Source organism: Acomys minous (genome assembly GCF_964271855.1).
Source record: "Acomys minous genome assembly, chromosome: 8".
Taxonomy (NCBI): Eukaryota; Metazoa; Chordata; class Mammalia; order Rodentia; family Muridae; genus Acomys; species Acomys minous.
This window is the reverse complement of record NC_140489.1, coordinates 8484107-8498229: the sequence shown is the minus strand read 5'-3', so window position 1 is coordinate 8498229 and position 14123 is coordinate 8484107. Positions and strand designations below refer to the sequence as shown.

Genomic DNA, 14123 nt, shown 5'->3' with positions numbered 1-14123 from the left:
CACAACATACTCACTGAGTCCCAGACCTGCCTCTTGTTTTCCTTTGCAGACTGACTGCCCCAAGGTACCTAAAAAGAAAGCTCCTAAGTGAGTGGCTTTGAGAATCCAAAGTTAAAGAACACCAAGCGTTTATGAGGACTGCTCTCCTGGGATGTCTGGCACCTGCAACCTCTGGAAACAGCCAGAGGTCTCAATTCCCCATCCACCAGGAGAAACACCCTCCACGTGGCCAATTCATAGATTTAAAAAAAATTTTTGGTGGATTTTTTTTTTTTGAGCCAAGGTAGCCCTGGCTGTCCTGGACTTGCTTTGTAGACCAAGCTGGCCTTGAGCTCACAGAGATCCACCTGCCTCTGCCTCCCAAGTGCTGGGATTAAAGGTGTGAGCCACCACGCCCGGCCATAAAAATATTTTAAATTCCATTTGTTTAGTTGTATATGTGGGCACACGTTACAATGTGCCTGTAAAGGTCAGGGGGCAACTTGAGAGATTCAGTCCTCTTCTTCAAATATTTGGGCACTGGGGATTGGACTGAGATGCTGGAAGCCCAAGACAACACTGCGCCAGCTGGCTAGCCCTGAATCTGTGGTTTAATAAGCCCCTGTCTTGAGAAAAACCAGGTCCTGCAAGGTAAATAGGAGCCTTATTTTAAGAAATGAATAGATTCTAGAGGATGGAAAAATGCTCAGTGGTTAAGGGGCGCTTGCTCTGCAAGCAGCAGGACTGGAGTTTGATCTCAGACACCCACATAAAAAGCCAGGCATGGCTGTATGCGCCTATAACTGTAGCACGAGAGGGCAGAGATGGGCGGATGCTGAGAGCTGGCTGACTGGTCAGCCTGGCAGAAACAAGTGAGAGACTTCCTCTCACGGAAACAGAGTGATAAAGACTCCCACCCACCTTCAGCTTCTGGCCTTGGTAGGGGGAGACAGATCCTAGAGCACAGCCACACACACTGGTACTTAGTGTCCAATAGAGATGACCTCTAGACCCCAGGTGACCCTAAGCGCACACAATCTAGCCAGACATACTCGGGGGGGGGGGTAGCCTAGCACACCAATAACAGGACCCACTTCTCACAAATCATTAGAGACCAGGGCTCACCCACAGTCTTGTAGTGCATTTATCCGGGTGAGCAAATCATCACACTCACAACTTACTAGGAATGGGAGGACAGGGACAAGAGGTTTATAGGTGCCTACCAGGACCCAGAATAAAGTAGCCATCCCAGCGTCTCCTGTAGGAGAGCAAGCACTCACTGTGCAGCACGCCCACAGGCTCTTGCAGTGCTTACACCAAGCATCCGTGTGGCCACTAGCAGTGTGGGGACGGGGATTCAGTCAAGGGGCATGTACCTGAGGCAGTCCCAGGCCCAGTGTGGGGCAGCTAGCGAGCCAGGAAGGAGCCTTTCGTGTTCCTGAGACAACCAATGCAACATCAGAGGCAACATTCTCCCTCCTGAAGCCCCAGCGTCAGTGTGGGAGAGAAGACGCAGGCTGACTCACACCATTCTGCACATCTTCCTCTTTCCAGGAACAACAGGCAAGACTCCACTGTAGTCAGGGCTCTGCTTGGGAGGAGGAGGGGCCTAGTCACCGGATGCTCATCTTCCCCAGACACTCCTGCTTCCCGCCTGGGTCATGGAGACAGCAGGCCTAGGCCTCCACCAACCCCGATTATATTGTCCTCCTCAGAGGCAAGGTCCCCGCTTCAAACCTCTAGGACTAATAAGTAGCAGGGACATGTGGAGAGAAACACAAATAGGGGACGAGGGAGGAGGCAGGTCACAGAGGCAGGAGGCATCCTGCTGGGTTCTCACCCTGTGAGTCCTGACTCCTTTGGGGCTGCGTATCAGATATTTATATTAAAATTTAGAACAGTAGAAAATTACAGTTATGGAGTCACAACTAAGTTATTTTATGTTTTGGGGGGTTCACCACAACATGAGGAACGGTATGAAAGGGTCACAGTAGTAGTAAGGTTGACCACCACTGTGCTAGGTCAGAAACATCATGGAAAAGCTTCAGTGGGGTGTATACACACACACACACACACACACACACACACACACACACACAAAGAGGTAACGAAAAAATGTTAATTTGTATACTAATCAAGTAGATGTACTTGTTTATCAGAAAGAACAAAATTTTAGCTAAATATTTGATGTTGCAGGACACAGAGCATCATCAACACTTTTTGTTTGTTTGTTTTTATTTTTGTTTTGTGAGACAGGGTTTCCCTGTATAGGTCTGGATGTCCTAGACTCACTTTGTAGACCAGGCTGGCCTTGAACTCACAGCAACCTGCCTGCCTCTGCCTCCTGAGTGCTGGAATAAGAGCAATAACTCTGTATTTATAGTAAAAATACCACTGTTTATAATTCAAAATGTCCTGAAATGTGAGCATAGGAGACACCTTTTGTTGGCATTGCATGGTGTGACCGCACACGCAACACAATGTGCACACGTCAAGTGCTCAGGACCTAGGCTGCAGGCATTGCATGGTGTGACCGCACATGCAACACCATGCGCACAAATCAAGTGCTCCGGACCTGGGCTGCAGGAAAGCTGTACAATGCAACATGGGCAAGCACTGTAGAAACACTTCAAAGTCACTATATGTTTGATTCTGAATTAATGTTTGGTCATTTAGTGATCAATGCCTTTTACTGTTGCCAACACTTTCCTGCTCCCCACGCTGTTATGCAATCCCACAGAGGAGGAAGCTGTGATTTAGGGTACCAGCCCTTCAGGCAGTCCTGCCTTGCACACTCACCAAACGATGCTCGCCCTCCTCTGGCATCTTTGATGCCTTGTCTTCTGTGTGCACACTGGGGTGTAGGCTAGTGTGTCAGGAGGAAGATGATGCCTGTGTCCTCTAGCTCCTCCTCAAGCAAGGGACAGTGATTGAAGTAACTGTTTGCAGCCTTAAAAGCTCAGAGACAGGTGTCATAAAGCGGGGTGGAGCAGCTGACCAACCAGATGGCCCCTCACAGTTGGCTCCACCTCAGTCCCCTCAATGGCCTACTATTCAGAAACACGGACTTCTAGTCCACGAAGAGTTGATTTTAAAACTCAGGGGACTAATTCACACTAAGCAGGGTCAGAGCCACCAATGTCTGAACAGCCAGCCTGTCCGTTTACTCCTTTACTTCCTCATGTCGGCTCTCCAGCACCAAAATGCCCAGCCCAGGAGCAAGGACAGCACAAGCACCACGTGTCCACTGCTTAACAACTGTAAGTACCTGACCGAAGGAAACAACATCCAAACGAGGCGGGGACTGAAATAGCAGGGGAAATTAGGCACTAAGCTTGGCGTCAAACAAGCTGGCGTTCAAAAGCTGTCCACCACCTATTAAAGAGCTGTCATCACCTGTAAAGTACAGGCGTAACATCCCCTTACAAGGTTATTAGTTGATTATAAATGGGGTTACGTAGGAACTGTCTGGATACACTTCGGTGTGTAGTGGGGAGGGCTATGTCATATGCTGACCCAGGGAGGCTCTGGGACCTAAGAGAAGTGGGTACAAACGTTAGTTCTGCAATACTGGAAATGTAACAGCCTTGGAAAAACAGCTTCGTTCCCCCTCCCTGCCCCACCAAAATGGGAAAAACTCCTCAGTGTATTCAAAGTCCTATCAATATGATAAGCATCTGATAAATGGAGTGACTGAGGGGACCTCTTAGCTGGGTTTACTAGCATCTGCCTGTTATTCCCCTGCTAGGGAAGTTGAGGTATGAGGTTAGCTGTGAGTTCGAGGCCAAGTTGGGGTATATAGCAAGAGGGCACTAGCTGCCCATAGTAACTAGCAGTGGAGCATGCACTAAATAGTAAAGTTAAAACTAGTACAACCTTTTGTGTTTTCATTTTTGGCTGTCCTAGAACTCACTATGTAGACCAGGCTAGCCTCTCACAGAGAGATCTGCCTCGCCTCTGCCTCCAAAGTGTCAGGACATAAAATGTCAGCAGGGCTGGCCACTACAAGCTTTAAAATGAAATTTAAGATCAGGCTATCAAATAAACAGAAAAGACCACTTTGTATAGCATTACCAAAGAACACTTTGCTGAGACAAGCCTCTTAGCTCAGACTAGTTTCACACCCTTATTTTATGACAGTTTCTAAAATACTGGTATTTGAGTGCAGCCAAGCAAAAACCCAATCTGTTCCAATACTGCTAAGTCATGATCCATCCTTCACAGAAGCCCAGTCTGAAATCTATCTAACCATTTTAACGAGGGGGAACCCGGGTAAGCACAAAACAATATGCATTAGATTTTAAAATTGTACAACCATGTTCTGTGAAGTAAACGCTACAGAAAATAACACAAATCTTTCAATTCTGCATCGTGCCTTTATTCTGCCCCACTAACGCTGTCAATTTCTAAATGGTGTTATAGGGCTCATCAGACATGGAGAAATAACCTTGGATTTGGGCAAAACAAAACTGACCTTTCAATTTTAACCTTCTTAGAACAAAGGGCAGGCCCTCTTCCATTACAGTGTTGTTTCTCCCCATCAGGAAACTACGCAAGCTGCTGACTAAGCCAGGCTGCTGCTCTCAGAAGCCTCAAGAAGTTGGAACAGAGCTCTGATCACTCTCAGGTAATTTCTATATTGTTTTAGGTAGTATGACCTCAAATCTCAATAGAAACTTTTTTTTTTAATTTAAAGTTTTTTTTTTAAACAATGGGAGTTTCTACGAAACAAAAAAGTCGGGTTCTTCTTCCGAACATAAATTCTTAGTAAATACAGCACTATGGCCTCAGCGGGTACACCTGTCCGGAGGCAGCCAGGGATCGACTTTACAGACTGGGTTGGGATGGACAAGTGGCCCTAGACGTGGCGGCTGGACACCTGGGAGGGGAGTAAGCAAACCCCGAGGCACAGCCGGACGTTCCTAGGGTCGGGGTCACACCACGACGCACGCTCGGGGACCCAAGTTACACACAAAAGGTAGCGTTTCCATCCTGGGAAACCTCAGAGCCACGAACACGGAGTCTCGGTTAGTCAACAGCCTTGCTCCCCGAGCTCACGGAGAGGCACCGTATGGGATGACAGACCCGGGCCGGGTGGGGGAAGGGGTGGTGGGGAAAAGCACCGGGAGCTGCCCTTTTCGGGGGAGCCTGGCGGGGTCAGGACGAACAGTTGGGTCCCCTGTGGCCCGAAGCCAACGCTACGCGGCGGAACCGACTCAGCCCCACCCCACGGGAGGAATAGGCGAGCGCCATATTGCCTGAACACCTAAACACACAGCGGAACCGGGTATCGCGAGACCGCGAAGGCCTCTGGGAAGGGCAGAGGGGGGGAAGGGAAGGGAAGGAAGCGGGGACAAGCGGGAGGCGGGCCGAGACCGAGAGTGGAGCCCCAGGAAGTGGAGGGCGGGGAGAAGTACGATTGACGTGCCTACTAGCCAATGACAGGCGACATCGGGCGGCCCTGCGGCCAATAAGCAGCTGCTGCCCGCTGCAGGGGGCGGGACCCGGGGCCGAGGGTAGCTTGAGCGCGGCGGCGGCGTTGTTCAGTCAGAGCGAGAACATTCCAGAGGTGAGTCCGCGGGGGGCGGTGGCCCGTGCCCCTGCCCTGCCCTCCCGCCCCTCCACCCCGCGGGCCGCCGGCGGGGCCAGGCGCCGCCCGCGGCTCACGGCCGTGTCCCCGCCAGGTCGCCAGGCTCGGCGCTGCTGGTGTGGACGCGGACGTCGCTGGGACAGCCCCTCCCGCTGCTCGGCGGCGGCACCTGCCCAGCCGCCCCTCCGCTCGCCACCCGCCCCGCCGCTCCGGACCCGGTTTCCAGCGCCTCTTCCTCCCAGTCCCGGGCGAGCCGCGTTGGGTTTATGTCTTTATTTGACGAAAACGGTGAGTCGCGGGCGGCGGGCCATGGCGGCGGCAAGATGGCGGCGCGGCCGCGTGACCTGCCGCGCGTGTGGCGCAGTTTGGGGGGTGGGGGAGGCGGCCTCCGCGGGAGCGCGCGGGCGGGCGGGCGCGGGAGCGCGCGTGTGCCGGGGCCGGGCTGAGTCAGGCGCGGGGCTCGTTTGTGACTCAGGGAGGCCGCACCTCTGCCCCGCCGGCCGCCGGAAGTAGGAGGCCAGGCGACAAGCTCTAGCTGTCGTGTAGCCATGGGGACGAGGGCGAAGGTCGGCCGTGCGCGGAGGGAGGGAGCGAGCGAGCGGGCGGGCGGGCGGAGGGGGAGTCCGGGCGCGGCTCCGGCCGCGTTCCTCGTGCTCCGACGGAGCCAATGGCTCCTGGCCGGGACGCGCCGCCCCGAAGCCACCCGGAGTCGCCGCAGCCGCAACTTCGCGGTTGCCAGGTCCGGCTCGACGTTTCCCGTTTCACAGCGATGGCGGCCGGGGGAGGCGCGATTGGAGAAGTTGTTTGCTCCCTGGCTTGAGCTGAGGGCGAGAAGGGCCCGGAGCCCCTTTTCGGCAGTTACAGCACGGTCCCCCGGCAGGAGCAGCCTATGACTCGCCGGTGGTCTTGGCTCTGACAAACTCACGGCAGCTGAGGGCGCAGGGTTTGTGTTTCGTGTTGTTTCCCTTCGAGTGTTTATTTCCCGGCCACAGTCTCAGCTCTTCTTGTCAAAATGGTGGCCTCCTGGGCTCCTTGAGTTGTGCTTTGTTACGTGGGACTGGATTGTCAACTGTTCTCCCACACAGGGTGTTAATTATGCGGGGGCACTCAGGGACAGGAATTAACTCCAGATAGGAATGATGCTAACCCTGTGGGGGTGTTTGTGTGTTTTCTCCTTTTCTCTTTCAGAGCTGTTGCGCAGCCATTGGTACCTGTATTGGGGAAACATAGCATACAAGCAAGAAGCTTACAGCCTCAGTGGCGAAAATTTTTTCATGTCAGAGACCGAGAACTCTTGCAGTCGTTTATGTCATCCCTTCTTCTCCAGACAGAAGATACCAAAAAGTTGCAATCAAAGATCTGTTCATCTTATTGATAAAGTCACTAATAAGCCAAAATGTCTGTCAACGTCAACCGCAGCGTGTCAGACCAGTTCTATCGCTACAAGATGCCCCGTCTGATTGCTAAGGTAATGCTGATCGTCATTTTAATAGGAACTTGGTCCATATGCTCCATGGGTTTTGAAAGGTTGCATTTTACAGGGAAGACAGTGCAAAATTGAAATTCTTATTTTCTTTAGGTTGAGGGCAAAGGAAATGGAATCAAGACAGTTATAGTCAACATGGTTGACGTTGCAAAGGCGCTTAATCGGCCTCCAACGTGTAAGTAAAGCTTGGAGAAGCCTGAAAAAGGTATATTTTGGGTAGAGTGTTGACAGTCTTTGAGCTATACATCCTTCTTCAATCATATTGTTAACTAGCAAGTGTGGAACTTTGGACCTACTTTATTGGGTGTCATTAAACCACCTGGCTCCATCTCAATGGCCTTGTAATTTTAAGACACGGTGAGTTTTTGTATGAATGCTCTTGTGTAGCCAGTGCTTTGGTTAACTCTAATGAAATGTCTTTATATAGATCCCACCAAATATTTTGGTTGTGAGCTGGGAGCACAGACCCAGTTTGATGTTAAGAATGACCGTTACATTGTCAATGGATCTCATGAGGCGAATAAGCTGCAAGACATGTTGGATGGATTCATTAAAAAATTTGTTCTCTGTCCTGAGTGTGAGAATCCTGAAACAGATCTGGTGGGTGCCTTTAAGGTTTTCTTGTTTGTTTTTTCCATTAAATTCGGTATTTGCTTTTGTGATAATAGTTTCATGTTCCTGAGAGGGCACAGCAGACTTGTTAGAAAATGCCTTCTGTTAAAATTAAGCTACCATGAACAATATTTGTGTTACGCTAGTGTTTTAGATGTCTTCTGGCATTTTTACATAAACTACTGTACAATTTTCATCTTAAACTATAGATGACACTTGTTTTTACTTTTCTTGACAGCATGTCAATCCAAAGAAGCAAACAATAGGTAATTCTTGTAAAGCCTGTGGGTACCGAGGCATGCTTGACACACATCATAAACTCTGTACATTCATTCTCAAAAACCCACCTGGTAAGTCTTAACAAAATGACTATTGGAATACTTCAAAGATTTTTGTTACTTTATATAAGTATATCAATAGACTTGGTTTTTAGTGTGTGGGGGTAGTTTTCCAGACAAGGTTTCTCTGCAGTTTTGGCTGTCCTTTGTATACCAGACTGGCATCTGCCTCCTAAGTCCTGGGATGATTGGCTCTGGACTTCCTACCATAAGACATTATTTGTTTCATGTAACAGTAAAAGTGGAAAAGGTTGCAAAAGTCATTCATAAAATAGCTTATGATGCAAACTCCTCAAAGGTTCTACTGTCTTAGAACTGAGGCTATTAAGTTATAGTGACTTTTAAAGCATTGCAAGCAACACTCTGTGGTAGATGGACAAAACTGTCTGACACAATTTGAGCTTGCTATAGCAAGAAAGTCTAACCTATTCCGGTGTTCTCTTCCCCATGAGACAAGCCGTTATATAGGCTCAAACAAACGTTTTGATTGTTGGATTTGTTGAGTTGATCTGCTTTTAGATTTTGTTTACATCTTTGGGGCAAGCTACCTGATTGAGGCATCGTCATTATATAGACCTTGAAATAGTTTAATATTCCCAGTACTGTGTGTGCTAGTATTGCTTTGCCTTATTTCATAACCCATGAAATGCAGTTAGTAAATTTATTTGATACCTGAATCCCTTCAGAATTCTCTCATGGTTTTTCAAGACAGGGTTTCTCTGTGTAACAACAACCCGGCTGTCCCAAAACTCACTTTGTAGACCAGGCTGGCTTCAAACTCATATCCACTTACCTCTGCCTCCTGAGTGCTGGGGCTAAAGAAGTGCAGAATTGTTTGGGTTTTTCTGGGGGAGGGGGTGTTTTTGTTTTCAAGACAGTTTCTCTGTGTAGCCTTGGCTGTCCCAGACTAGTTTTATGGATCAGGCTGGCCTTGAACTCACAGTGATCTGCCTGTCTCCACCTCCCCAGTGCTGGGATTAAAGGTGTGTACCACCATGCCTGGCTCAGAATTTTTCTTTTTTAAATTTTGTGCTGAGAGGGTAGGATTTAAATCTGAGAGTAAAACATAAAACTAAGTTAACTCTTGTTTTCTTGTAGAGAATAGTGACAGCGGTACAGGAAAGAAAGAAAAGGAAAAGAAAAATAGAAAGGGCAAGGACAAGGAAAATGGTTCCGTATCCAGCAATGAGACACCATTACCTCCACCACCAAATGAAATTAGTCCTCCTCCACATCCTGTGGTGAGTTTAGGGCACTTAAATTTGTCTGAAAAGCCAGGTGTAAACTTACTGTGTTCCTTTTCTCTCTTTCTCTTCCTCTGTGTCCCTTGTATCTGTTTCTCTCTCTGGGGTGTCCCTCTCCCCTTCTCTCCCCATGCTCACTTAATAAACCTCATATAATCTAAAACAAAACTTATTAATGTTAGCTTTCTAATGGTTGGGTTGTTTTTCAAGATAGAGTTTCTCTGTGTAGCCCTGGCTGTCCGGGACTCAAAGACGTCCACTTGCCTCTGCCTCCCAAGGGCTAGGATTAAAGCCATGCCTCACCACACCTGGCTTGATTGGTTTTTTTCCTGCTTAGAATTCCTTTGTCTTTGTTTACACTGATATGAAGGATACCATTCCCTGGGCTGATGGATAATGGTCTGTGGACAAAAGTGCTTGATCCTGTCGTGACTAATTAGCAGTATTTATATGTCTTTGCTTTCTGTATAAACAGGAGGAAGGCAATGATGAGGATTGGGGGGAGGATACAACTGAGGAAGCTCAGAGGCGCAGAATGGATGAAATCAGTGACCATGCAAAAGGTCTGACACTCAGCGATGATTTGGAAAGAACTATAGAAGAACGGGTCAACATCCTATTTGATTTTGTTAAGGTAAATTTGCATAGTTAACTTTCAGGTGTCTTTGAATTTACTTGGTATCTGTTGTTTTTGTTTTCAGCCAATAACTTCTCTATAGCCCTGGCTATCCTGGACTCACGTAGACCAGGCTAGCCACAAGCTCACAGATAATCTGAGTCTCTTGTACCACCACACCCTGCCATCCTTTGAATATTACTAATACAAGGCTTGTATTTACTTTACTTTGCTTATTCACAAAATGTATTGGAAGGAAGTACAGTGGGTATTGAACTGTCTTTGGAAAGTCATAGATTGCGTAGAAATTCTGGAGGAAGTACTGCTCTCAAGCACACATGTTTTATTTCCAGAAAAAGAAAGAAGAAGGCATTATTGATTCATCTGATAAAGAAATTGTGGCTGAGGCAGAAAGACTGGATGTAAAAGCCATGGGGCCTCTTGTTTTGACTGAAGTTCTCTTTGATGAGAAGATAAGAGAGCAAATCAAGAAATACAGGCGCCATTTCCTAAGAGTAAGAGTTTGGTTTTTTGTTTTGTTTTTTTAATGATTTGCAAATAAAGATTGTGACCTTAAAGCTGTGGCTTTAAATTTGCTTCAGCTCACTATATTGTCATTCTGAAAATAGATAATTGGCCACTTTACAAAGTCTGGGAGCACCTGCAAATGGTAATGGTGTCTGTGCATTAACCTTTTTGAGCTACTGCTAAATGTTCTTCTATGCCTTAAGAAAAGGAATATGCTTAGATACTGAAGTACCTTAGAGCAGGTAGGTGATTATTGATGCTGTCTACTTGCAGTTTTGTCATAACAACAAAAAGGCTCAGCGGTACCTTCTTCACGGTTTGGAATGTGTGGTAGCAATGCATCAAGCTCAGCTGCTCTCCAAGATTCCACACATCTTGAAGGAGATGTATGACGCAGACCTTTTAGAAGAAGAGGTCATCATCAGCTGGTCAGAAAAGGTAGGTGGCACAGAGTTGTGTTGCCAAGTTGCAGAAGCATCAAAACAGCTTATAAATAAGTTGTGTCTAATATCTAATCCTGTCTACATTAAGTTGAATTCCTGTGCTTATCTGAGTCTCTTTGTAGTTAAGGCAGCAAGATTGTTTAGATTTTCAATGTGTGTCTGTATGTTCTGTCTGCTGAAGATTAGAGTATGTTACAGGCCCCCCCCCTTTTTATTATTATTTATTTTATTTTTTTTTTTTTTAAGACAAAAGTTTCTCTGTGTAGCCTTGGCTGTCCTGGACTCACTTTGTAGACCAGGCTGGCCTCGAACTCACAGTGATCCTCCTGCCTCTGCCTCCTGAGTGCTGGGATTAAAGCCACGTGCCACCACACTCGGCTGGCATAGGCCCTTTAATTGGCTAATTGTACAAGTAATTTAAGTTATATTTTCAAGTCTTAACTAAGAATTCTGGACTTTTTTAGGCCTCTAAGAAATATGTCTCAAAAGAACTTGCCAAAGAGATTCGTGTCAAAGCAGAACCATTTATTAAATGGTTGAAGGAAGCAGAGGAAGAATCATCTGGTGGTGAGGAAGAAGATGAAGATGAAAATATTGAGGTAAATGACAGAAAGCATGTTATTAAGTACTTAGTTAGCATTGGATGTTAAGAGATCTTATACCACCTCCATCCCCAGACAGGGTACTTGGAGGTCAGGGTAGACTTGAGACAGAGTTTCTCTGTGTAGCCTTGGCTATCCTGGACCAGGCTGGCCTCCAATTCCCATGGATCCATACTTCTCAGGGTAGAGAGATATAAAGGTAGTGTTGGGATGAGGCGATTGGGGTAGTTCCAAATTTCAGTTTAAGGGTAAAACAAAGCTTAATCTTTCCGTGGGTAGAGGAGACAGTTTTTTTATGTATTGCTGGAGATAGAGCATAGTAGGTAAGCATTTTTTCTAAACCTTAAGCCTCTTCCAGCCCTGAAAAATAATTAGATGAATACAATTACAACCATAGACATTTCCCCTGATGCATAATTTAAGATAAAGCCAGATATGGTGGCATACATCTTTAATGCTAGCACTCATGAGCAGACAGTCTCCTGAATTCCAGGACAGTCAGAGGCTATGCAAAGAAATCCTGTCTCAAAAAAGTCAAAATGAGGACTAAAGAGATGGCTCAGTGGTTAAGAGCATTGTCTGCTCTTCCAGAGGTCCTGAGTGTCATTCCTAGCTGACAACATACATACTAGGATCTGATGCTATTCTGTCATGAGGATAGAGCCCTTCTATACATAACATAAATATTTTTAAAAGGCCATAAAGGAAATGATGGGAAGGCTTGGAGGGAGGAAAGGGTAATGGAAATACTTTAATTCTCAATAAATAACGGAGAAAAAAAGAATTTCTGTATTTAATTGATTTATCTTATCAGGTGGTATATTCGAAGACTGCCAGTGTACCAAAAGTTGAAACTGTGAAGTCTGACAACAAGGATGATGACATTGATATTGATGCCATTTAAAAGGATGGATGCAACTTAGCTTAACAGTGTAATGCTGCAAAATATTCTCCATTATCAGCCAGAAGTGCAACATGTATGTGCAAGAGCTAAAATGGCTTAACATCATGCTACACTTGATACTAAAATTATTACTGTGAGTGGTCTATAATTAAGCCCAATGAGACATCTAGGGAGTCCATACTTAACAGTGAGCAGTTGTAGTTTGCTTATTTATAGCATGTTTCTTTTGGAAAAACTAGTGGTGGACACATTTGGATCACATTTATACAGTTACAAAAAAATAAAGATTTGATTTTGGTCATTCTTCAGACGTTGGGCTCTGAATGGCTTATACTCAAGTAATTGGCTACTTTAGGATGTTACACCATTTAACTTAAGGTCCTTGACCCTGATAGATTGTTATGTGCTGAAAGTTGCAGAATGCAAATAATTGCAATTGACCTTACTCAGCCATTAAGAAATGAAGTATTTTAAAAGTTGTATCTCCAGTCCTAGTCAGTTAGGATTCTTGTCATTCTAAGGAAGACTGATAATTACATGACAGTGTGACATCCTTATGAGAAGTAAAAATGACCTGTGTGTCCTATGGTTTTAAGAACAAGTTTTGAAACTTGGAGTAGTGATTTTTCAGTTTGTGTCCACTCACCCCAAATTGTCTTTAGAGTCATGTGCATTGTACATTGGATGAGCCAGGGAAATTATTAACAAATAAGTATTTTGTGTGTATTTAGTGGTTGCTTTGTATTGAGAGAAAAGCTTTGAGGTGTGATTAAATCGTAAACTCTGATTCTATTTGGGAGAAACAGGAAAAAAGGTGCACTTAATTTCTAGCTAAGACAGCATAATTTTTCAGCCTTTACCCTTAAATTATAATTTCAAGATGTTTAGACATACTGTATCTTGTGTTTGATGTGTTCCCCCCCTCCCCCCCAATATTATGGTTTATTCTTTAATGCCTTTTAATTTGGATATAATAGCCTGTATTTCAGATTTTGGTTGCTATCTTGCCAAAATAAGTGTTACTGTGTTTCAAGCTTGATCCCCTTCCCTAATTGTCTTATTTAAAGAGAAAGTTAAAATCATATTCTGAGTCAGAGCCTGTATTTTGGTGGAAGACTTGGGATATTTTTTACTTCACATTGAATATAGCTGGGTACCTGAGAGGTCTGGTGATAGCCACTGGATGGGTGTAGTTAGCTAAGGTCTGACCAGCCCATTCAGAGCCTTGGACTTGAAACACAAGTGAATTCTTTACCCACTAGCTGGTGTAAGCTCCATCTGGGTTCCTGACTATATATGAATATTTGTCTTTCACCATTTAGAACAGCATATACTTCTTTCCACAAAAGTGCATTCTGGGAGTTAAGGGCCCATGTGGTTAATTTCGTGTGGTGTACTAGCTCATACATCATTTTGATCTTATACTTTGTGTCATCCATCTCACAGATTATAAGGCTAATAAATGTGTGTGCAGGAAAAACTTTGCATTCAAATCACACAAACATTGAGAAAAAGAGAAACCTTGATATGAGTCTGAGGGCGGAACAGGAGCCATATACCTAGAACGGTAGCAAGGGAATGTGCTATGTCACACCAAAGAAGTGGTACTTGAAAAGTCCCTTGTCTCCTGGGTTTCAGGTTCTTTGTTGCATGGTCAGCCCCTCCATATTTCACCGTTTTCTGAGCTTCTCAAGGGGATCAGTGCATTCAGCCTCAGGCTGGCAAGATTTTTGTCTTAGAGCTGTTGCTGTTAATGTTGTTCAACACTGAAGAAGGGGCTT

The 14123-nt window shown here is 45.8% G+C and overlaps 1 protein-coding gene across 3 annotated transcripts; it reads left to right on the top strand.

Moving 5' to 3' along the window:
* The first annotated feature begins 5455 nt into the window (after positions 1-5455).
* On the top strand, positions 5456-13424 carry EIF5 (eukaryotic translation initiation factor 5). Of its 3 annotated transcripts, XM_084792808.1 has the most exons (12): positions 5456-5548; positions 5664-5857; positions 6758-7037; positions 7149-7230; positions 7483-7655; positions 7906-8017; positions 9104-9246; positions 9725-9883; positions 10219-10380; positions 10667-10831; positions 11301-11435; positions 12253-13424. In XM_084792808.1, the coding sequence occupies exons 3-12, from the start codon at positions 6966-6968 to the stop codon at positions 12340-12342; spliced, it is 1293 nt and encodes a 430-aa protein (XP_084648934.1). In that variant the 5' UTR covers positions 5456-5548; positions 5664-5857; positions 6758-6965; the 3' UTR covers positions 12343-13424. The 3 variants fall into 3 exon arrangements, with proteins under 3 accessions (XP_084648934.1, XP_084648936.1, XP_084648935.1); XM_084792810.1 differs by lacking the exons at positions 5456-5548; positions 5664-5857 and adding an exon at positions 6014-6135; XM_084792809.1 differs by lacking the exons at positions 5456-5548; positions 5664-5857 and adding an exon at positions 6356-6512.
* Positions 13425-14123: the final 699 nt, after the last annotated feature.